The sequence below is a fragment of the Muscardinus avellanarius genome (genome assembly GCF_963383645.1).
Source record: "Muscardinus avellanarius genome assembly, chromosome: 8".
NCBI classification, from domain to species: Eukaryota; Metazoa; Chordata; class Mammalia; order Rodentia; family Gliridae; genus Muscardinus; species Muscardinus avellanarius.
This window is the reverse complement of record NC_137794.1, coordinates 4,952,051-4,975,019: the sequence shown is the minus strand read 5'-3', so window position 1 is coordinate 4,975,019 and position 22,969 is coordinate 4,952,051. Positions and strand designations below refer to the sequence as shown.

The 22,969-nt window shown below is 43.8% G+C and overlaps 1 protein-coding gene across 1 annotated transcript in view; it reads right to left on the bottom strand.

The window, feature by feature from the left end:
• Window positions 1-22,969, bottom strand: part of RUNX2 (RUNX family transcription factor 2) — a gene marked incomplete at both ends in the record, with an annotated part of 220,112 nt that overhangs the window by 40,457 nt on the left and 156,686 nt on the right. Inside the window, one exon of the mRNA XM_080700355.1 lies at window positions 19,307-19,480. Within this exon, the coding sequence (XP_080556481.1) occupies window positions 19,307-19,480 (174 nt within the window). The remainder of the gene's footprint in view (window positions 1-19,306; window positions 19,481-22,969) is intronic.

The window sequence follows — 22,969 nt, the reverse complement described above, 5'->3', positions numbered from 1 at the left end:
TATTACCTACAGTCACTAGAATAATAAAAAATAGTGAGCGGAAAACTGGCTGGTGTTAATTGCTAAGAATTAACAATGTCTTTTGATGCATCTCGATGGAGTTTCTTGGAGTAAAAACTCAAGGCCAAGTAGATTTATTAAAAACCTTCAGCCTACATAAGAAAAACAAGGTAAATTTGCTGTTTCCAACAGTAGAAAGCGTGCACTATTGCAAACCGTTTGGCTCTTACTGGAAGGTTAACCAAACACAATCATAAGCAAATTTCCTTTAATACATGGTTTTTAAGACCGACTCTAAAATGCTTATGTTAATTTTTAAAATTCTAATAGACCAGAATGTTTACGGGACAGCGTAGTAGATTGGAATGTGCATGAACCTCGGAATGGTCAGAATTAGTTCTGAGACTTCTATTTTCTATGTGATTTGGCTTTTTAAAAATTTAATTTAATTTCAAGTGAGTGTATGTGGGGTCACTGGGAAATGAACCCAGAAGCACTCCACCTCCAATCTGTACCCTCAGCCCTTTTTATTTTATTTATTTATTTATTTATTTACTTATTTATTTATTTATTTATTTGCAGTACTAGAGATGGGACCCAGGGGCATTCTACCTCCGAACTACACCCAGCCCTATTTTTTTTTTTTATTCTTTATTTTGAAACAGGGTCTCACTGAGTTACAAAAAGGCCTTACTAAGTAGCTGAGACTGTCCGCGAACTGCGATCCTCCAGTCTCAGCTTCCAAAATGCTGGGATTAAAGGCGTGAGCCACCACACCTGGCTCTATTTTTTATTTTATTTTTTTAATTTTGAAACAGGGTCTCACTAAGTTACTGACAGTTTCACAAAGTTGCTGAGGCTGGCCTCAAACCTATGATTCTCCTGTCTCAGCCTCCCAAGTGTGTGCCACCATGCCTAGCTTAGCTTAATTATCATTAGCTTAATTAATTATTAGCTTAATTATTGAATCCTACTGAACCTCAGTTCCTCAGCTAAAAAGGGGAGGGAGGATTAGAATACCTAAAATCATAGTCTGACAAGTATTACAAGAATAATAGCACAGGAGACTTCAGTAAGTATTAATGCTTACCTTAAGAAAAAAAAAAAAACCTCTTAGTAACATAGGAACATTTTCATGTTTAAAACATAAAATAACTAAAATGAATACATTTGAAATAGGCTTAAAATTATCCCATCACCCATCACTTTTCAAAAATAAAAGGCTAAATTTTAAAAACTATTAATTTACTTGAGCAGACAATGCAGGTTTATCTCTAAAAATAAAAATGAGAACATAATAAGACGAAGTTTTTTCTGAGATGATTCCTTTTAAAGCCCTTTGGCTTTTCTATCTAAAGTAGTTGAGTTTCAGCTATTTCTTGTTTATTTGTTCGATTCAGAAACAATTTACTTAAAGACTGTCTAAATAGGACATACTTCCTTGACTGGAAATAATTAAATACATCTGGCCATTTATCTGAGGTTTACTGTCATCAACAGAGCTAAAGAAAACTGTTACTCAGTTCAATGTGAAGGAATATTTACCTGAGTTTGCAATTTGAATAAAGGTACATTAATGTAAATGGTTAAGCCGAGACTCCGGTCCTTATTATATACCTGATCCTGGCGTACTTCCTGGCTTTATCCCACAAATATAACTCACGATTCAGAGTTACACTAAGTGATCTTCAGATAGAAAAATAATCATTCTTCATATTCCAAGAAACCAATCTCATAAAGGCAAGTCTTACTCCCAAGCAACATTTTAGACAAAAAGACCAAAATCACGTAGCTAAATAAGGTGCGGGCATGGGACTGAAATCTGGATTCGATTTCCTTTAACTTCACCAGATAACTTCCTGGGCAAGGAGTTTAAACTGTATATCCAACCCTCTGTTGTGACATAGCATTAGTAATAGGACAGGACTGCCAAAAAAAAAAAAAAAAAAAAACACAGGATAGGGAGCCTTGGACTTCGGCTCCCACTGCACCGGTCAAGCCACTTGTGCTTTTGGGGTCCCGACGGCTCATCTATGAAATAAGGACACTGATATTTAATGGGATTCTGTGAGCGGTCCATGAAGCAGGTCCTAGCTGATAAAGGCAATGGGCATCCTTAGCCAGTATTAAGTAGAATTAAGTAGATAATAAACGGCAGTGCTGTCTGTAAAAATGAGACCTAATTATTAGTCAGTACTAAGTATTGCCGGGCTGTTTGGAAAATTAGAGTAGTTAATATGTGAAAGCATTTTTATAACTCTAAGGTATTATATTTATATATGTATATATATTTTATTGGTGCATTGTAGTCCTGTATCCTAAAGGGGTGCTAGATGGTAGAGGCATGCTGAAACTATTTTGGGGCACGTTAGGGGTTCACACAGTCCAAGCTCTGCCACGTGCCCTGGGTTGTCTTTCTTAATGTTGCTGGGCCTTAACTTCCTAATTTGTAAACTAAGGGGGATAATAATATCTCAGAGAGTTGAGTCCCTCATCAAACAGTAGATAGCAAATGGAAACTCGTCATCACTGTTCAAAAAAAGTAAAAATCTGACTCTTGACTATCTGAGGTACCTGGTTTTATCCTGTGTTCTTTTTAAAGATTTCTAGTGGGGTGTGGTGGCACGTGCTTGTAATCCCAGCACTTGGGAGGCTGAGACAGGAGGTTCAAGGCCAGCCTCAGCAACTTAGTGAGACCCTATTTCAAAATAAAGGATAAAACTGGGCTGGGGGCATAGCTTGGAAGTAGTATGCCTCTGGGTTCAATACCTCATAACCCCCCCACACACACACACACACGCACATTTCTAAGATCGGACTCAGTATCATTAAGAATAAGGACTTACACATAATAGGCACTCAACAAATAACTATTGAATGAACCTCTATGTTGGCTTGAGTGAGTAAGAGAATTAAAATGAGGTAGTAATTAATCATGCTCTAGTTTCCTCTTCAACTATAAAACAATTATATCAGTGGGGTTTTAAGTTTTACATAAACTCCCTGACAGCCAGAATATATATTAGAATAGTCAATTAAAGGATAGTTTTGCTTTTTTAGTGGAAGCCTTTCCTGAAGATATCTGAGATTAGGAAAAATCACTTCTCACTATCCTTAAACTTGAGTGAAAAATTCTTTGTTGTTCTTACTTTCAGAGAACAGGCTGCAGTCTGGCCAAATGCTTTCAAGGTCACCATCCTAAAAGTCTCTGATAATGACTTACTTAAAGAAAGAGTGCCTCAAGAAAAATAAAATATAAAAACTGCCCTGTGGGATTCACTAGGTCCGGTACAAGTAATTTTTGAAAGGAGCGGAAACCTTTTTTAAAAGGGCAGATTCCTAGGAATACCTAGATTAAGTGAGATAATATAATAAAAACATACATAGCACACAGGAAGAAGTCAATAAATGTTCACCACAATTAGGACCTCTGCCCTGATTGAGCTTATTCTGTTTTGTGGCTGCCCCCCCACCCGACCCCTTTTTTGGCAGAGGATAATTTTTGAGAGCATCCTGCAGAGTGCAGGTTCAGAATTTGGAGAATATATTTGTGCTAGTCCATGTAGGCGTGCTTTATGACCTACTGAACCCTGCTCACATTCATTCACTTTTAGTCTGGTTGAGCCCCACAAAGAGAAGCCCTTATCTTTTCAGTGTATTTTCAAATACTGTACACTCTGATTTTTTTTTCAGTCTTTTAGTGGGGAAAAAAATGTCTATAAAACATCTTGACTTGAATATCCTAAGCGCTCCATAGCCAAGAAAAATAGAGCCCTATCACAGATGTGATTACAGCGTGTTTGCTTTTTTTTGTGAACAATTATTAATGCTTACAGTCAAGAAAAGTCCCCTTAACCTGATCACGTGAAGGGTTTCTAAACTCAGCTTCCTGAAGAAACCGGAGACTTCTGGGATCCATTCTTAACCTAGATGAGTCAGTGTGGGTGACAGATGGTTTCAGGCATCACCAATCAATCCCACAGTGACTAACAGGGAAGATACCAGGACCCAGCTCCGAAACAAACCTACTGATTGGCCATGAACAGGAAACTGTTCTCAGCTCAGCCTCGGCTTCCACGGGTCAAGTACAATCGGTTCCTGCACTCTCCCCGTCCAGCATGACATTGACTGGTCTTTCTGAGTTTGTAGAAACACCCAGTCCCATGTGCTACTATTCCAAAATAAATAAGAATACCCTTGACGTGGACCTCCCGGAGGACAGAGGTCTAGGTCATGGCGTCCAGGTTACATCCTGGGTTCCAACCTCTAACTACCTGAAAGCACTGACAAGTTTCTAGAAAACAACGGGATTTTCAGAAGCTGTCATAGAAAGGAAAACTGCTGTTGGAATTTAAATATTGTCAAGACGATTTACGAGCCTTGGCATGCTATTTTTGCATGGAATTCTTCAGAAGCAGCATCAAGGTTATTTGTATTACTACATTACAGAGATGTAAAGTATTTGCATGTGTTTATATAGCCACAAGAGCATAAAAACAAAACCTTTAGTGTGGCCTTTTTTATGTGCACACCCTCTTCAGTGCTTGGGAAATCTCAAATATAACAATTCCATTTAGGTATAACCCAACCCTATTTCTCCACAAACTTCTCTCCTGCCGCCTAAAATAGGGGGTTCTGAGAGAAAAACCAGAGTTGACCTGTAATGTAAACTTGAGACAGAAAATCAGGTCTTCCCTATATAATGAGCCTGCCGTACATAGGGGCTGGATGTGATTAGTCAAAATGGCTGAACGGGAGAGAAGGGAAAGCTGCAGAGGACCTAAGTTCCACCTAGAGACCATGAAGAAGAAACTCTGAGAAAGTATCCCATGCTGCCCCGGCTCGCCAGTGCCGACGGCAAACCAGTAGCTGGCGCTTGGCCACCGGCAGACAGGCTTCCGCGGCCTACAGGACACTTCCAAGTAAAGCTGTGGTTTCTTTTGAGAGAATCTAGCTGTTCAGAGCTCAGGTGAAATTCTCTTTCTTTGTCTGAGGTAGAAACCACCAAAAGCAGAAAAAGAACCCAATTGTTTGATACCATGAATCCCATCAGCATTTGATCTAACTGAGAAAGTCTATCACAAGCAAGTATCCATCAATTTTTATTTTATTTCATTTTATTTTGTGTGTGTGTGTGTCTGTGGTCCTGAGACTTGAGCCCAGGGGCATTCAACTTCCAAACTACACCTCCAGCCCTTTTTATTTGTTTAGTTTTTGTTTGGAAACAGGGTCTTGCTAGGCTGAAAGCCTTACTACATTGCTGAGGCTGTCCTTGAACCTGAGATCCTCCTGTCTCCGCCTCGCAAGTACTGGGATTACAGGTGTGTCCACCACACCTAGCTGAGTATTTGTGTTGTTTTTTTTTTTTAACAGCTTTAAAGTTAAAAGAGCTATGGATCCCCAACATGAGAGTGGGTTTTATAAGTTCTCCATCTGGGCTGGTGCACCTTAGCTCAGACATCTGCCATCCATAGTACAGAAGGCACCAAGAATGCCCAGGTGTGCTCAGAAACACTAGCTGTAAGAGGGGTGGCTCTTGTGTCCCAAGCTGTCTTTTTTGTGTGTGTGGTACTGGGGTTCCTGGAAACCCTTCTACCTGCAGGCTACACTCCCAGACCTATTTTATATTTTTTAGTTTGGAAACAGGGTCTCTTAATCCAGCACCGCTGACTTCGAACGGGCGCGATCCTCCTGTCTCCGCCTCCCAAGCGCGTCAAGCTGTCTTTTATCACGCCACATAGAGACGACCACTGTGAACCTGGGGAAATGAGGAGGCACAGCTGTCGTCTCGAGCCGGACCACGGCTCCTGAAGTTCAGTCATTGGTAGAGGGAAGAAGGACAGGGTCACTGCACATTTCCTAAAACGCTATGTAGAGAGTCATGGACTCTAAGAGTCGCTATCCTTTCATACGACTGAAGAAACAAATTTTGACACCTGCATACTTGAACCTTTTAAATACTTGGGGTCACAGTAAAAAATAAAAAAGGAGGAGGGAAGATGGTTGGAAAAATAAGGGGCCCTAAAAAACTGGACCGACTACAGGAAAACAGGTGGAATTTCTTTCGGAATGAATGGGCGTGAGTGGGCAGCAGTAGGAAAGCCCAGTATCAGGCCTGCGTTGGCAACTCAAGAAGTTGCTGTTAGCAGCCTCCCTTGATAAACACTTTGATTAAACACGGGTGGTGTGCTTTCCTAAGAATCCGGCACCTTACGGTTCTGGACTTGAGGCTGAGGCGGGAGGGACCTAGTCAACAGAGGCCAAGCCTGCGCCAGTGCACCACGCACAGGCTCCTCTAGAATACACAGAAGTTCCTGCTGAAGCCCAGTGTGTCTATGGTGAGAGCTGGTGAGAAAGGTCCCAGGAGGCATCACTCCCACCGCTCATCCTTCCCCCGTTTCCCCTAATTAGTGCTTCCATAGTGCCCTATCAACCTCAAATGTTTCTTGATAAAAGTAGAGTATTGAAAAGTAAGTATAGCTGGGTGTGGTGGCGCACGCTTGTAATCCCAGCATTTGGGAGGCTGAGACGGGAGGATCGCGGTTCGCGGACAGCCTCAGCTACTTAGTGAGGCTCTTTGTGACTCAGTGAGGCCCTGTTTCAAAATAAAGAATAAAAATAGGGCTGTGGGTGTAGCTCAGAGGTAGAATGCTCTTGGGTTCCATCCCCATTACCGCAAAGAAAGAAAGAAAGAAAGAAAGAAAGAAAGAAAGAAAGAAAGAAAGAAGAATAGTTTAGAAGTATGCCCGTTGATTGCAACCAGGGTTAAATACGGTGAGTAATCTTAACACAGGAGCAAATATATCATTTCCTATCCTACTTCTGTCATTCATAGGGAAAAGCTGCTCACATTCTGACCTGCAGAGACTCCCCTACTTCAAAACAATTTATGCTAAATTCTAAATGTTAAACCCTATGTCATTGCTAAGGACGCTTTTAGCTAGACTGGATTTTTTTCAATGAGCTCTCTCAACTCACATCTGGTTCTCTTAACATGGTCTTAAACAAACAGCCTCCTCCAAGCACAGAAGAAGCCCAGACTGGAGGCTTTGGCACTAACTATTCAGTTGTGTACCATTGCCTTACCATCTACAGAATAAGAATGGGTGGGTTATAGCTAAGATCTTTTCTGGCGCTAAAACGCTATGATTATCACTACTCAGAAAAGTGTGCTCCGTGCCGTCAGTCCTCTCAGGAGACACCATTGCAACAGAAACAACTGAAGCCATGCAGAGGCTATTTGGGCTGGCTATAAAAGGCGGCTGAGAGAAGATGACACTCTCTTCATGAAGCATTTTGGCTCATGTTGGCAGAGAAGACCCAGAAGCAGGGTTCCGACCCCCTCCTCCCTTTCTTGTCCCCAGCAAAGTCCTTCTCAGACTGGTCATGCTGGCTACCAGAATTATCTGGCAGGAGATCAACCCAACTGATTCACAGGGCTTTGAATTGAAATTTGAGGGGGAAAATAAATCAGCAAGCTGTTTGGATAAAATAGGGTGCACTTTGTAAGGAAGCCAGGCATGACAACAGGTTATGCTACCGTGCGAACAGTGGGGAAAGAGGGACCTGGTAAAGCTTAGAAGACAATAGCAAGGAGGACAATGAGGAGCTATGGGCATAGCCTAAGATCCCATGCCCTGTGACAAGATGTGAAAGAAGAAAGCAGAGGAAGTCCCACTGTTAAGCTGGTGAGAAATCCTCCGCAGTATCAACCCCTCTGGGCTGGATGGGACTCACAACTGTCTTACAGAAGAGGCTTTACTTCTTTAAATGAAAAATCTAACCGAAGAAACAGGACGATCGACCTCAAGTCACACCCACACCGGCCTCGGCATTGGCATACCATGGACCACAATGGTTAAGCCAGAAGAAGGAAGGAAATGAGATACAAATGGGCAGAACCAAAACTTGAAATGTAACTGAAATGGGGTGCTGGCCAAGGGGAGTGCCCTTAGCCCACATCACAGTATCAAAGAGATTGCAGAAATTCAGTCTCAAATCAGACTGGTGCTGATGTCCCAGGGAGAGAGGAGCTGGATTATTACAAAAGGCCCCAGGCACAGCAATGCCTACTGTCAGATAATGAGGATATCCACGATTCTAGAAACCGCCTCCCACTCATTCAAAAAAGCATCTCTTGAGTGTCTACTCTGCTCTGGTGGTAGACATGAGGGATATTAACAGTGAATAAAAGCAGACACAATCCCTGCTCTCACAGAGTTTATAGATGAATAAAAGAGACTGACATCAATCAAATTACCATATAACTAAGTGCTTAGCTAACTTTTTTAGCTAAGTGCTAAAAAGGAAGCTGGGCGTGGTGTCACACGCTTGTAATCCCAGGATTCGGGAGGCTGAGAATGAAGGATCACAGTTTACGAACAGCCTCAGCTACTTAGTGAGGCCCTCCGTAACTTATCGAGACCCTGTTTCAAAATAAAGAATAAAAAAGTAGGACAAGAGGTGTAGCTCAGAGGTCAAATGCCCCAGATGCCCCAGAGGTTCTATCTCCAGACCCACAAAATAAATAAATACATACATACATACATACATAAATACATAAATAAAAGGGGATGTCTGAGGCACCCTCCAAATGTACAGTGGGCAACTTCCAACTACAGCTGGGCATCGGATCAGCCTCGGAGGCTTCTCCAAGGTCAAGATGATTCACTCAAGACCTAATCAGCAAGCAGAGGTCCAAAAGATGACCAAGTGGGGTCAAGAGATGGCTTGGGTCAAGAGACCAGCATGGCTCCAGCTCCTGGAAGAGAGGCAGGGTGGATATTTTGAGGACTGGCTAGGCAGCCTGCGTGTTTACAGAGCCCTGACAAAGGCTTCAAAGCAGTGTGAGATGGGAATGCAGAGCGGGCCCGGAGGGAGAGGCTGGGTTATGCACAATCTGCCAGGCTCTGTTACAAGTTCTAGTTTTCTTCCTAAGTCCAACTGAAAGTCGCCTTAGGTGTTCTATTTTTTTAATAGGGTGACAAAATCGTATATGCATTTTAAAAAAATCTCCCTCACACAGTATCATAACAGAAACAGGGGAAAGTCCAATGTAGGACCAGGCACAGGAGGTAAAATGTGTAGAGCCAGTGGCTACTCGGGAACCCTAGAAGCAGGCTTGGGGCACTTAATGGCTACCACATGTTGTCTCACGATAGGGACGAGGCTCCCAAGAAGCCTCCAGGCTGGATCAGGGTTAGATGTCGGAAGGGCAAGGTGACCCTGGGGTAAACAGGCCCTGGGCCCCTGGGTGGCCTCGCCTCGTACATTCTGATTCAAGGTGAAGAAATGATCACCTCTACTTTTAGCAGTCTCCCCGGGTGATGCTCATATATGCCAAAGTTTGAGAACAATGGGCATAATTTTTATTTATGACAGTAGGAAGGGAAAATTGCCCAACCCTATTTTGATTTAATCATCCCTATCAAGAAGAATGATCTTCAAATAGAAAGGGCAGAACAAACATACGTAAGAGGAAATCAAGGCCCAAGGGAGGTGAAGAAATAAGGAAGAACAGCTTGCCACTTTAGACGAGTTCACAGCTCTGCTCCAAGTTGAATTATGTCTCCTGATATCGCAAGATTTTAGGGTGACCAGGAGGCAAGGGCCTTCAACTTGACAAAGCAGGACCTACAAAGGTCTTTCTAACACAAGTAAAACGTCTCCCTGCCCGTCTACTCCCCACTCATCTTACTTTTTCTCTGTCATTATTCCCCATGACAGCTGTCAGATTATTTGATGATAATGCCTTTTGATTTACCATACGAAATACAGGAGGTTTTATACTCCTTTACCCCGCCTTATTCTAAAAATGCCTTTGCCACTGGTAAACCCAACTTTCAACAAGTGGTTAGGAGTCAGTATTGCTGTTAACTTCTTCGCAGTCTGCTCAAACACAAGTCACTTTCAAAAGCCTGTGTGCAAAGCGCTCTTCAATCCTGAACGGTGACGCAGGAAGCGTTCGCTGAAAGCCTGTGTTCTAGGGCTCCAAGAACAGCAGATTTGAAGAGAGTTCACTTGCCTGTTCCATACCGAGACCTTAGCAAGATATGCACACTACCCCTAACATGACTTAGAGTTTAGAAGTCTATCTATAAAAGGCCATTAACGTGAATCCTGGTCAACTTAAAGTGAGGTGCAGAGTGGCAGGATAGTCCTAGATCCATTAAGCATCTTCACCAAATTTTTGACGGATTAGAAATAACGTTTTCGAGCTTTAAAATGAGACAAAGTTGTGAGGAATTGCCAATACACTGGAAGGAGTATCACAAGTACGGAGCAAAATGGAAACAGGAGACCAGAGAAGCAGAGTAGGACAGAGCCTCATGAGGTCAACTGCACGGCAGGAAGGACAGGTCTGCCCCAGGAGCACAGCTGTCTGTGGACCTCACACCACCAGTGACGGGGTCACAAGACACTCTAACAGAATATCAGGGGACCCCTACTGACCCGGTGAGACACCACTAGAGGGTTGCGTTCTTGCAAGGCCATGGCAGAAGACAGAACAGGGCATGGGACCTCCCTCTATCACCTGAGCAATGGATGAAGGAACAGACGGGGGCTCCCATCTAACCCTGACCTTTCAAAGGGATGCTCCAACTTCCCACCTGCACTCAAGCTCAAATGTCCCCAGACCTTGCCTCCTGGCTGCCCCAGGTAGCTCCTGTTTCCTGAGTCTACAGCATGGGCCCACCCCTCCTCAGAAGTTCCTCCTTCTTTACCATCCTCCATCATTGCCCCACAGTGGTCATTGGCTCAACGTTGTCCACGATCCCCTAACGCGCACTGAGTCTACACCGAGTCCTAGGCGATGACGTCATCCACACCGAGGATCGGCCATGCCGTAGCCTGCTCCTGCTCGCACGCCACAGCCACCACAGGCCTCAGGAAGCCCCATCCAAAGTCATCACCCTCCCTCTCCCCCCAGTGGTCCTGGTGGCAACTCCGGGCATGTCCCATTCTTCTTACTTCTTCCCCTACCCTTTCTTCCCTGCCTAAAACCATCCCGTCAGAGTCACCATCCAGACACATAGGCTTCCAGACTCTGCAGGTTTCAGACTTCTAATGCCTCCATTTTGTTCACTATCCTAAATAGGGTTCCTAATACTGGCTCTTCTGTTAACTCTACTTATTTTTTTTTGTGTGTGTGTGGTACTGGGGATGGAACCCAGGGGCATTCTACCTCCAAACGACATCTCCAGCCATATTTATTATTCTTTCATTTGAAACAGGGTCTCACTGAGTTGCAAAGGGCCTCACTAAGTAGTTGAGGCTGGTCTCGAACCTCCCAAAATGCTGGGATTACCAGCGTGTGCCACCACGCCCAGCTTATTCTTTCTTTAACTTAGTGAGACCTTGTCTCAACATAAAAAAATAAAAATGGCTGGGATGTAACTCTGTGTTTCCTTAGCAGGTGCAGGGCTCTAGGTTCAATCCTCAGTACCGTAGTGGTTAAAAGTAAAACACCATGAAATCAGGCATGGTGGCACATGGCTGTCCAGTACTCAGGAGGCTGACAAAGGAGAATCACAAGTTCAAAGATAGCCTTAGCTATTCAGTGAAGCTTGCATTAAAAAAAACAATAGGGCTGGAAGTGTAGCTCGGAGGTAGAATGCCTCTGGGTTCAATCCCCCAGCACCACCACCGCCAAAAAAAAAAAAAAGAACATTAAAAGCAAATTGTTTTTAAACCATTAAAAAGCAAGTCCTTATCACAATAAACAAAGCCCTAAAAATAATCTGATGGTCAGAGCTCAGAGTAATGCTACACAATTTTATTCCCGGAATGCTTTTGCATATTTTAAATAGAATAAAATACCTTTTATCCTGAAAATATCTAAACATATTATCATTGCTATTAATCCTATATAGGAAATGTACACCAATGCTCTGTGTGAAACCTGGATGCCTAACCATGCTACACAACAAAATAAACCATCAGTGTCCATCATACGAGCTGCCTGCCTGGCTGGCCCTCTCCTGAGTCTCCTCTGCAGCTCAGTACCTCCTTCAGAGATGGTCTCCTGAGCTTTCTACCCCCGAAAGAGCAAATAGGACTGAGAACACTCCCTAGGCCCTAGTAAAGGGGAAATGATGTACCCGTATGTATAAACACATGGGGTATATATATATACACACCTACATAAAACTAAAACCAAATATAAAACTATAGGAAGATGATGCTTTAGGAAAGAACAAGACCAAGATTTTCTCTGAGCAGAAACCTAAGACAGGCTAGACATCAGGCAGCCTCAGGGGAGAGGCTAACGTGAAGCCCTGCGCGGGACCCCTGCTCCGTTCATCTCAACTAGCTGCTGAGGAGCGTCCCCAAGGCAGGTAGAAGGAAACTGCAAACACGAGGTTTGGAACAAGAAACTACGTTTTCTCTGAACGTCAGCTCTCTTTACTTTTCCAAATGCATGGTAAAGTCTTCAGATAAGAAGGGAATTCCAACCGACAGAAATCCACACAGCACATGTGTAACTGGGCAGTCTGTGGGTACCACGAGCAGGCCCGTCAACAACACGACGCGCTGACCACAGGCCCTTCATGGGGGTCCTGTCTTGGAGCTTGGTTCTCTAAAACGAGCACAGGCTGCACCTAAATTCCACAGAAGATGGCTGCCAGAGCTTAACCAAGTATGAGCCTGTCTTTACACTTGGAATATATGCTTTTAAAAAAATAAAAATAAGGATTGTGACTACCAACTCCCTCCAGAGAGACTTCCGCCTCATAAATGTCCATGGTGGCAACGTATTTACCCAGCTATCTCAAAAGAGGTAAGCAACGCAGGGCTTTCTAGTGGTATCTGAAATGCAATCACAGTACAACCAAAGTAAAAGAAAAAGGCTCCCGGCAACACATTTTCTGAGTTCAGCGAATCAGCAACTAAGAACACACCTTCCTTACAGGTGGGCAGGACCAGAGAAGCGACTCCTAAGCCCTCACCTGGTGGCCCGCAGCCTCCCTTCCTGGCTCACCCACTGTCCCTCATCTACGTGGGTGCCTTCTCCCTCCCATTCATGGCCACTGCCACCCATCCCCAGGGTGCCTCCCAGCGTGCTTTGCATTACAGAATCCTGCAGTCACTGAGCACTTGAAGGGAACAGTAACTGAGATACACACTCCTCGGCTGCGCTTCCTACTTCTGAGAGGACTGCGCTGGTCAGTGCTTCAAGACAAACACAATGGACTTGGGCCTGGGCCGGCCAGACATACACAGGCTAATCCCACTGGCCTAATTGGCTTGAGAGCCGCTTCATCGTTAAAGGAGCAAGCTTGCCAAGGGCGCCCGGACACACAGAAGTTGGGGAGAAAAGACCCATTTCAGTCAATAACTGCTAAGAAGATTCTCATCCTTCTCAGGATATTTGCCAAGCTGTTTTTTCAAAACATTCCTAAAAGTGTTACCTTGAATATGCGTGCCTTGGGTAAGTGTAATTTAATCATTAAGAGCGATGTTGCTGCGTTTCCAAGTGTAATTCAGAAAAGCATTGTGAGGAAAAGACACATTAATCTGAAGTCCCCCAAAAAAGCAGGTGAAATCACAAATTGCATGTGTGTTATAAAAGGAGAGGTGAGCAGCACAGTATTAAGCAAGGTATTTAGCAGCCTATGAAGAAGCATCCAGAACCTACGCAGGCTAAAGGGACCACTGGGAAACTAGGCAAGAGAAATCTATCCTGTGTGCTTTTAACGCTCGTATATAAGAAAAGTCCATGTTCGATGAACACTTAAAAATGTAGCATCAAGAGATGCTTTTTTTGGTGGTACTGAGAATGAAACCCAGGGGCATTCTACCTCCAAGCTACACCCAGCCCTACTTTTTAGTCCTTTTATTTTTGAAACAGGGTCTCACTGAGTTGCAAAGGACCACACTAAGTAGCCGAGGCTGTCCGCAAACCAGGATCCTCCTGTCTCAGCCTCCCAAACGCTGGGATTACAACGTGCGCCACCACGCCCAGCTTATAAACTCTTAAAGAAGTGTGAATGTGCAGGGATCCTTGGCCTCCCCTTCTTTCTCCATGAATGCCTCTCTAAGGTCCCCAGCCCTGTCCCAGCCTCCTTCTCCCCGAGTCTTCCCCAGATAACAAAATGGCTCTAGCACCCTCCAGTTGCCCAGGTCAAAACCCTCAAATCCTGTCTCCCCCTCACCATCAGCAAGATGGGTGCTTACAGCAGCTGCCTAAACATCACTGTGCTCCCACCTCTGCCCTGTCAGGAGGAGCCATTCTTCACACATCAGCCAAACAGACTGTATGTAGACGGGTAAGTAATCAGATCATTCCCACCCCCTTGCTGCACCCTGCAGTGGCACCCCACTACAGCACAAAGCTCTTTCCTGGCTTTCAAATCTCGCCATAACCTAGCCCCGCCTGCCCTTCTGTATCATTCCCGGAATGATAACGGAGGATCCGTTCCTTGCAGGTCTTCAGAGGTCTTTAAAGAACACTTTACCAACTTCCACTCAAAATTAGCGACTTCCTTCCCTGAGACGGGCTTCATCAATTACCTCATTCCATTTTCTCACGGCACTTATTATTATTGAAATAATCTGTGCACCCTCTTTACCCATTTATTGACGATATCTGTCACTAAAGAGTAAGCTCCTATGAATATAAAAGCCATGTCTATCTTTCTCATTTATACTGATGTCTAGCCGATATAGTAAGCACTATATATATATATATATATATATATATATATATATATATATATATTTAGGACTGGGAATGCTCCAGCTACATCCCCAGCCTTATTTTTTTTAATTCTTTTTTTTTTTTTTGCTTTTTTTTCCAGTAACCCAGGGACATTCTACCTCCAAGCGACACCCTCAGCCCTATTTTTTATTCTTTATTTTGAAACAGGGTCTCACTGAGTTGCAGAGGGCCTCACTAAGTAGCTGAGGCTGTCCTCGAACTGCGATCCTCCAGTCTCAGCCTCCCAAATGCTGGGATTATAAGCGTGCACCACCACACTCAGCTTCCAAGAAATATTTTCTGAATGAATAATTAATGGAATAGCAGCACATGTCCCACTCCAAAGATGGGATGAATCCTAACCTGCCAAACCCAAGACCGAGATCGGCATGCTTATTTAAAGATACTGCCGGCCCATCTGGTGGATGCTATGTTTAAAGCAATGATTATCTTGACAGATACTCCCCAACAAAGACAGAATCTTTATTCTACTGCCATCGCCCCATGCGGAATCAGAAGAAATTGACATTTGTGGAAGACTAGGTGTTTCCTGGTGCCTAGAGGTGGGCAACAGCTGTCTGAATGATAAAAAGAGGTACGGAGGAAGCCATGGGGAGGCCCTGGACCCTCAAGTACAAATCAGCCATCGGAGACGTCAACAGAGTAACACCACCAGACTGCTACCACAGAGAATCCAACCAGCACAGGTAGAACTAGAAAGGCCCTAGCTACGGCAAGAGGCATCTGAAACTGGAGATGCTATGATGCCCTCAAATTTCATTTTGACTTGTTTTGGCAAGTCAAAGAACCAGTGGTAACTGAAAAACCATGACTATTTATCTAAGGTTCGGGAAGAAGAACTGGATTCAGCGTACCGAAGGAATGAGAAGTAACTGGGACCTGTTACAAACAGCTCTGTCCAAAGGCTGGCACCAACTAGAATAGAGATGTGGCCTTCTGCAAAGAAGTTAAGGATCCAGTAGAGGCCAGTCCCAAGAATGTAAATTTAAGCATGCAATTATGTAGATCTGAAACCAGATTAAGCCAAATGGCTTAACTGCAGACTGTTCTACTGGCTGTGAGCTCTGCTGTTGCTCACCCCAGGGGTCAGCGGCACCCTGGGTACAGAAATAGAACAGTTGGTGCAGATATGAAAGGCCTGACACCCCAGTCCTTCCTTAGCTGATTTCCTCTCATCTGAACATCCACTAATTTAACATTTAAAATGAGACACTCTCCTGTGCGAGGCAGAAAAGGAAAAAAAAATGAAGAAAAGAAAGAAAGAAAGAAAGAAAGAAAGAGAGAAAAGAAAAATGCTTTTAACAAATCCCTGAGAATTTACAATCTTGCCAAGTAGAAAAGGCAAATACAAGAAGCTACAAAAGAAGGTAATCAAAATTGGCGCTCGGTCTTCGATGAAGAGGCCAGAGCTCTTTCCTGAAGACGGTAGCACAGTGCCCTTGAGGATGACACCAATCTTTTCTTCTCTTTTCCTTTTGTCCTGGGGATTGATGCCAGGGGCATTCTACCTCCAAGCGACACTGCCAGCCTCCCCCCTTTTTTATTTTTAATTTTTTCTTTTTTTGGTAGTACTGGGGGTGAAACCCAGAGGCTTTCTACCTCCGGGCTATACTCCCAGACCCATTTTATATTTTATTTGGAAACAGGGCCTAAGTTGCTAAGGCTGGCCTCCAACTTAAAATCCTCCTGTTTCAGCCTCCCAAGTCTTAGGATTGCAGGCGCTCACCACCATCTTGTTAGCAGATGGGGTACTGCAGATGTGCCAGCCTCTATAAAGGGGGACAGGAGACAGGGAGACGGTGTGTTCAAGGAGCAGGAGCACTATAGGCTGGGGCTCGGGGTGTGATTGTGAAGGCTGAGAAGAAAAACTGCCTCTTTACCCAAGACCCTATTCTCTACCTGTGGCATGCTCGAAATCACACTGACTACAGATGAATCCAGAGATTATAAAATCAAATCTATTCAACTCGCTTTCAGGAACTCCTGCTGGTGTCCCTGGACTCCCCTGATCATGTGGGCTCTAGAGCTCTGCCTGTCCTCGGTTGTGGGCGGGACTTGTATTTTCTCCCTAACAAATACGGGTGAATTTAAAGAGAGTTCACAAGACCAAGAGTGGGTCGGAGTGACGTCATGGTAAATCTGAAAAATCTGAAAAGTTTGAGAAAGGTTGCTGGGTCTGATACCTTGTGGAGAAGTACAAGATGAAAAGGAAGAGGAGGAGAAGGAAGAGAAGAAAGAAGAAGGAGAAGAAGAGGAAGACTGATCTATAAATTAATTCTAAGTTCTATAGTCCCAAAATGAAGGGCTAATACTCTAATAAAGCTTCTATGAAGCTATCAATAACTATAAATACAATTGTTTTATATTTTCACATTTAGAAGTATATTCGATAAATATATTCACTGTCCTGCCCCACCTTCTCAGAGCCTCACTCTGCACTGGGGTGGGGTGTGCATGGACGCTGCTACCAGGTGGAGCCTCTACAGGCCTTTCTAGCCTTTGGCTTCATGATGCCTAAGGTACCGCTGGGTTCTAAAATGTTCTCTGGCTCTATTTTAGGATTTCATCTTTATATTTAAGATTTTATATAATTATATATAAAATCTTGAAAGAGGCATCTTAAGTGAATCTTAACAGGAGACAGTCTCCAAAGGCCATTTTAAAAGCATTAGTTATTAAAATAATTAGCCAATACTTAGAAGCCAGGGGAGAGAATTCAAACATTTAAAGAATCCGGTGGTTGCCAAATCATAGAACATATGTATATGTGTACAGACACACATATACACACAATCATCCTAAGCCCACCAAAATGCATATACAAACACGCATATATATACATACAAATGATTCTACCAGCATACTCACACACATAAATATACACATATGCACACACATGGTCTAAGGATTACAGTAAGGACAAAATGACAGCTATTATGAGCCTTAATAATTTTTAAAGTCCATTTCTGTTGGTTAGTTGGTTGGTTGGTAAGTTTTGTGTGATGCTGGGAATTGAACACAGGGATGTTCTATCTCTGAGCTCCTCCCCCAGCCCTCTGTATTCGTTTGTTTGTTTTATTTTATTTTGAAATAGGGTCCCACTAAGTTGCTCAAAGTCTGGCCATATTGCTGAGTCTGCCCTTGAACTGGACATCCTCCTGTCTCAGCTTCCCATGTACTGGGATTACAAGCACGCACCACCACGCCCAGCCAGTCTATTCCTTTAGACCTAATAGCCCCCATAGCTACATGCTTTAGGTACACAAGTTAGTATGAATCTCACCTCTGCATCTCTCGAGAACACATGTCTAGCAAACACGTTAGCCTTCTGACTACTATAGAGACATCTAAAGCTTCCTATAGGCTAAAAATATGGCCATATTCCATAGAACTCCAGTGTTCTTCCTTTAAAAAAGATCCTGGCTCTCTTCAATATTTAGGTATTTTATTTTTACAGTACAGTGTATTTTCAATATATACTCATACAAACCCACATATTCAGACTAACAAACATATACCCACAGAAAGTAGAACCTGCTCTCAGTAAATACTCAAAAATATATTTACATAGTATGGGCAGGAAGGCAGGAGAGGTAGGCCATCTCATTTACACACAGCTATGTTTGAGATCTGTAAGGACACTCGAGCCTAACCACTACGGACAAAAATGGAACCAGTAAAATGGCCCATGTTGAGGGCTTATTACATATTTTGTTATCCTTATTTTTCCTCGGTTCCAGTTCGCCTCTACCAAGAACAGCAGTAAATGACATGTAGACCTCCTTTCAGCTTTCAATACTTTTGATCTGCGAATGAAAGATCTATGGCGATTAACACACTCTTGTTGTATGATCTAAAAGCAATCAAATTTGTCCTGAAATACGATCTGCTTTTGCACCAGTGAGACAAAAAAAAAAAAATTTTTTTAAACCCCAGTCAGGGCTCTTAGCGAATTCACCAAAAGTGAATGCCTAGCCTGCAATGTAATACCGAGGTCACTTCTTAAGAATAAAGGTCAGGCAGGTAGCTTCCTAGATTGCAGACAGAGAAATTTTGGACGAGGAACCAGGGCTGAATGTGAATCCGAGGTGAATTCTATCCACTGATCAGCCACTCACTGAGGGTGTCTTACAACTACCAAGAAAGCCTTCCTGTTAGCCCTGAGCAGTTTCAAGCATACTTAATAAAACAGTTGTACATGTAAGAAACCTTAGCCTAAAACTGAGTGGGTAACACTTGATTTTTTAATAGGGTCTGATGTTGCCCCTGTATCACCTGGATACAATATAGAAACTTATAACAAACATTCGCCCAAAGAGCACAGCATCCCACCAGCGTCCAAGGTTGTCAATGCCGCAAAGCGCAGCATTAGCGGAAACCCCCCCCACATGTTACCCCCAAGTTATTGAATACTTGGAATTTCTCGGATACAGAAGAAGGAATCAGTATCATCCCGTCTCGATATTTTCACGAGAAGTCATTTTTTCACAGCCCCAGGAGTATTGAAGTGAACACATCTCGTCTGGCAGCCCCTCACCCCCAGCCTGCCGGAGTCTGCAGGTGAAACCTAGGAGTCTGTCTTACCTGGAATCTGACTCTGTCCTTGTGGATTAAAAGGACTTGGTGCAGAGTTCAGGGAGGGCCGTGTGTTCTGAGGCGGGACACCTACTCTCATACTGGAATGAGGGATGCGCCCTAAATCACTGAGGCGGTCAGAGAACAAACTAGGTTTAGAGTCATCAAGCTTCTGTCTGTGTCCTGGAAACAGCAAATCATAAAATAAAAGCATATTAATCAGCTGAACAATTGACCATGCTAAAGAGTTATGTGAACATACATACTTGGGTGGCTTAAAGGGCAAGGAATTATCAATATAGGTCTTTATAATGATGTGTCTACATCCCGCCTTCCTTTTCCAATTGCTCTAGAAGCATCGGCCGGTTCCAGTCATTGCTGGTTCTGTTCTACGGATGGAGTCACGGTGAGCATCCCGGGGTGACTGGGTGTTGAGGGTGCCAGAGGAGCTCGGGGACCGCTCCTCCGGCCATCCCAGCGGCAGGGTGAAAAGGTGAGCGTGCCCTGAGTGTGCGTGCGCATTTCTTGATGGAGGGAGCCTCGGCTGAACGCTCAAAGAGTCTATGCGGGTGAGATTCATTCAGACACAAAGCTGGGGCAGGAACAGAGGCAAACATATTTTTCAAAGAGACCTGTTCATGATGACCACAATTTTTTTTAATGTTACAATGACCCTTTGCTGAGACTTGGTTCTGAAAAATTAAAACTCTAACCTAGAGAGAGAGAGAGAGAGAGAGAGAGGGAGTGTGTGTGTGTGTGTGTGTGTGTGTGTGGTACTGGGGATTAAAACCAGGGGCATTTGACCTCCAAGCTATACTCCTGACCCTATTTTATTTATTTATTTATTTATTTAGTACTGAGGATTGAACCCAGGGACATTCTACCTCTGAGCTACACTCCTAGCCCTTTTTATTTTATTTATTTATTTATTTATTTTTACTCATATTTTGCGGTACTGGGGATGGAACCCAGGGACATTCTATCTCCAAGCGACACCCCCCAGCCCTATTATTTATTCCCCATTTTGAAACAGGGTCTCACTGAGTTGCAAAGGACCTCACTAAGTAGCGGAGGCTATCCTCAGCCTCCTGAATGCTGGGATTACAAGTATGTGCCACCACGCCCAGCTAAAGTTCTTTTAAGAGAAAAAGAGAGACACACACAGAGAGAGAGAGAGAGAGAGAGAGAGAGAGAGAGAGAGAGAGAGAGAGAGAGAGAGACAAAGAGAGAGGAAGGAAGGAAGGAAGGAAGGAAGGAAGGAAGGAAGGAAGGAAGGACAAATACAAGCAAGGAAAAAAATTTCCAAGAGGATCTGGATATTTTATGATCTGTCAAAACCCAAAAGCATACAAACTCTGTCAAATCACAGAAAGAGTAAATTGCTTTTTGTTTTAATCTACTGCTGTGATTTTGTTGAAGAAACTGAAAAATACTCTTTGGGTTAAAAAAAAAAACTTCCTTTCTTCTAGTTTATTCGAATCTAAAACCTTAGGAAATTCTGGATTTTAATTTATAATTTTAATGCAAAATAAAATATACTCAGAGCTGGGAGTGGCGGTGCACGCTTGCAATCCCCGCGCTTGGGAGGCTGAGACAGGAGGATCACAGGTTCGTGGCCAGCCTCAGCTACTTAGTGAGGCCCTCCACAACTTTGTGAGACCCTGTTTCCAAATAAAGAATAAAAATAGGAGCCGGGCGTGGCGGCACACAGTTGTAATCCCTGCGCTTGGGAGGCAGAGACAGGAGTATCGCGCACGTTCGAAGCCAGCCGCACGCACTGGCTTAGGAAACCCTGTTTCCAAATAAAAATGTAAAAATAGGTCTGGGAGTGTAGCCCAGAGGTAGAAGGGCTTCCAGGAACCCCAGTACCACCAAAAAAAAAAAAAAGAATAAAAATAGGGCTGGGGTATAGGTCGGAGGTAGAATGCCCCTGGGTTCTTCCTCTTGTACCACCAAAAAAATTTTAAAAATAATATGTGTGTGTGTGTGTGTGTGTGTGTGTGTGTGTGTGTGTGTGTGTGGAGAGAGAGAGAGAGAGAGAGAGAGAGAGAGAGAGAGAGAATAGTATATATACACTCAAAGCAGAACCATCAAATCAGACTTAACAAACGAGCACAGATAACAGCACCCTAGTGTAAATGTAACAAAAATACAGGAGAAGCAGGGTGCAGAAGAGCGTCCTGGAGCTACACAGAGGTGCTTCGGTGAGCGGCTACAAAGTCTAATATCCAAACACTCACACCCTGGGTTCCCTCTGCCACGTTTCTGGCCACTGGGCCTCTCACGTGTTTCCCAACAAGTTAGAAAAAAATGTTTCAGTGTTTGAAGCTGGTTCAAGGAAGAGCCACGGAGATGAAGACTAAGGGTTTGCACTTTGAAGAAACACTAAGGTGATGAGGATTATTGCTCATCGAAGAAAACCATCTCGAAGGGGCAGTACTGAAAGCCTTGGTGAGTGGGATTTCTCCCTTACTTCAGGATGCTTCAGAACCCCAAACCCTTCATTCTCTTCTCTCCGCAGGACAAGACAAATGTATCAGGATAGGGTTAAGTTGAACATTAGAATTTCCCAACTATAAGCTGTCTTCAGAAGACAAATTCCTTATTTTATTTGCCCCCAAATGTATTTTCCTGTCTCCTTTTTCATTGCCTACCCAGCCCAAAGAAAACAGACTGGGAAGCCAAGGCTGGGTAATATGAGTGCGGCTGCCTCTTCAGCCAAGTTGTTCCAACTAGGCCCATTAACTGAAATGCACCCACCACCCTATTTCCTGCCAGTGCAAGTTTTGGGCATCTGTTCTAATGTAGGAACAACTAGACCTGGCAGAAAAAGGTCCAGGAAAACTAGGGAAATTGTGTGTTAGTGGTCGTTTGCCTCATTATCTATAATTTTTTATCAGATTACAAATTGCTTCTAGAACCCGAAAGGACTTTTAGAGGTGACCCCAAACATCCCCCAGACCTCTGCTAATAAGGTGTGAATGGATGAAATGATTCAGGCCCCCACTACTGACGACCTCAAGCCTGGACCAAGACACAGCCCCAGTCTGTCATGTGATGACGCCACCAATGTTGATATTCTATCCTCCTCTCCCAGCTGCTACAGAGGACTAAAAACATCTGGATCATAGAGTGAAACATTAAGAACTAGCCCTGTGGAGTGCCCAGACTGGTTTTCTTTCTTTCTTTCTTTCTTTCTTTCTTTCTTTCTTTCTTTCTGTACTGAGAGTGGAACCCAGGGGCTTTCTACCTCTGGGCTATACTCCCAAACCTATTTTATATTTTATTTGGAAACAGGGTCTCAACTAAGCTGCTGAAAGCCTCACTAAGTAGCTGAGGCTGGCTTCGAACCTGTGCGATCCTCCTGTCTCAGCCTCCCAAGCGCGGGGATTACAAGCGTGCGCCACCACGCCCGGCCCCAGGCTGGTTTCCAGCATCAACAGAACTTGTAGCACAGACTCAATCACAAAGTTAATAATAACTCGCCCATTCCCCTAAACAAATAGCTACTGTCTCACTCACCAAACTTCTATCACTAAATACATCCTGCTGGGTCTAACAAGTGTCACGGGCCATTTTAATGTGCGTGTCACAGATCTCTGAAGTCTGCCTCTCTTTTACACACACACACACACACACACACACACACACACACACACATACACACACACA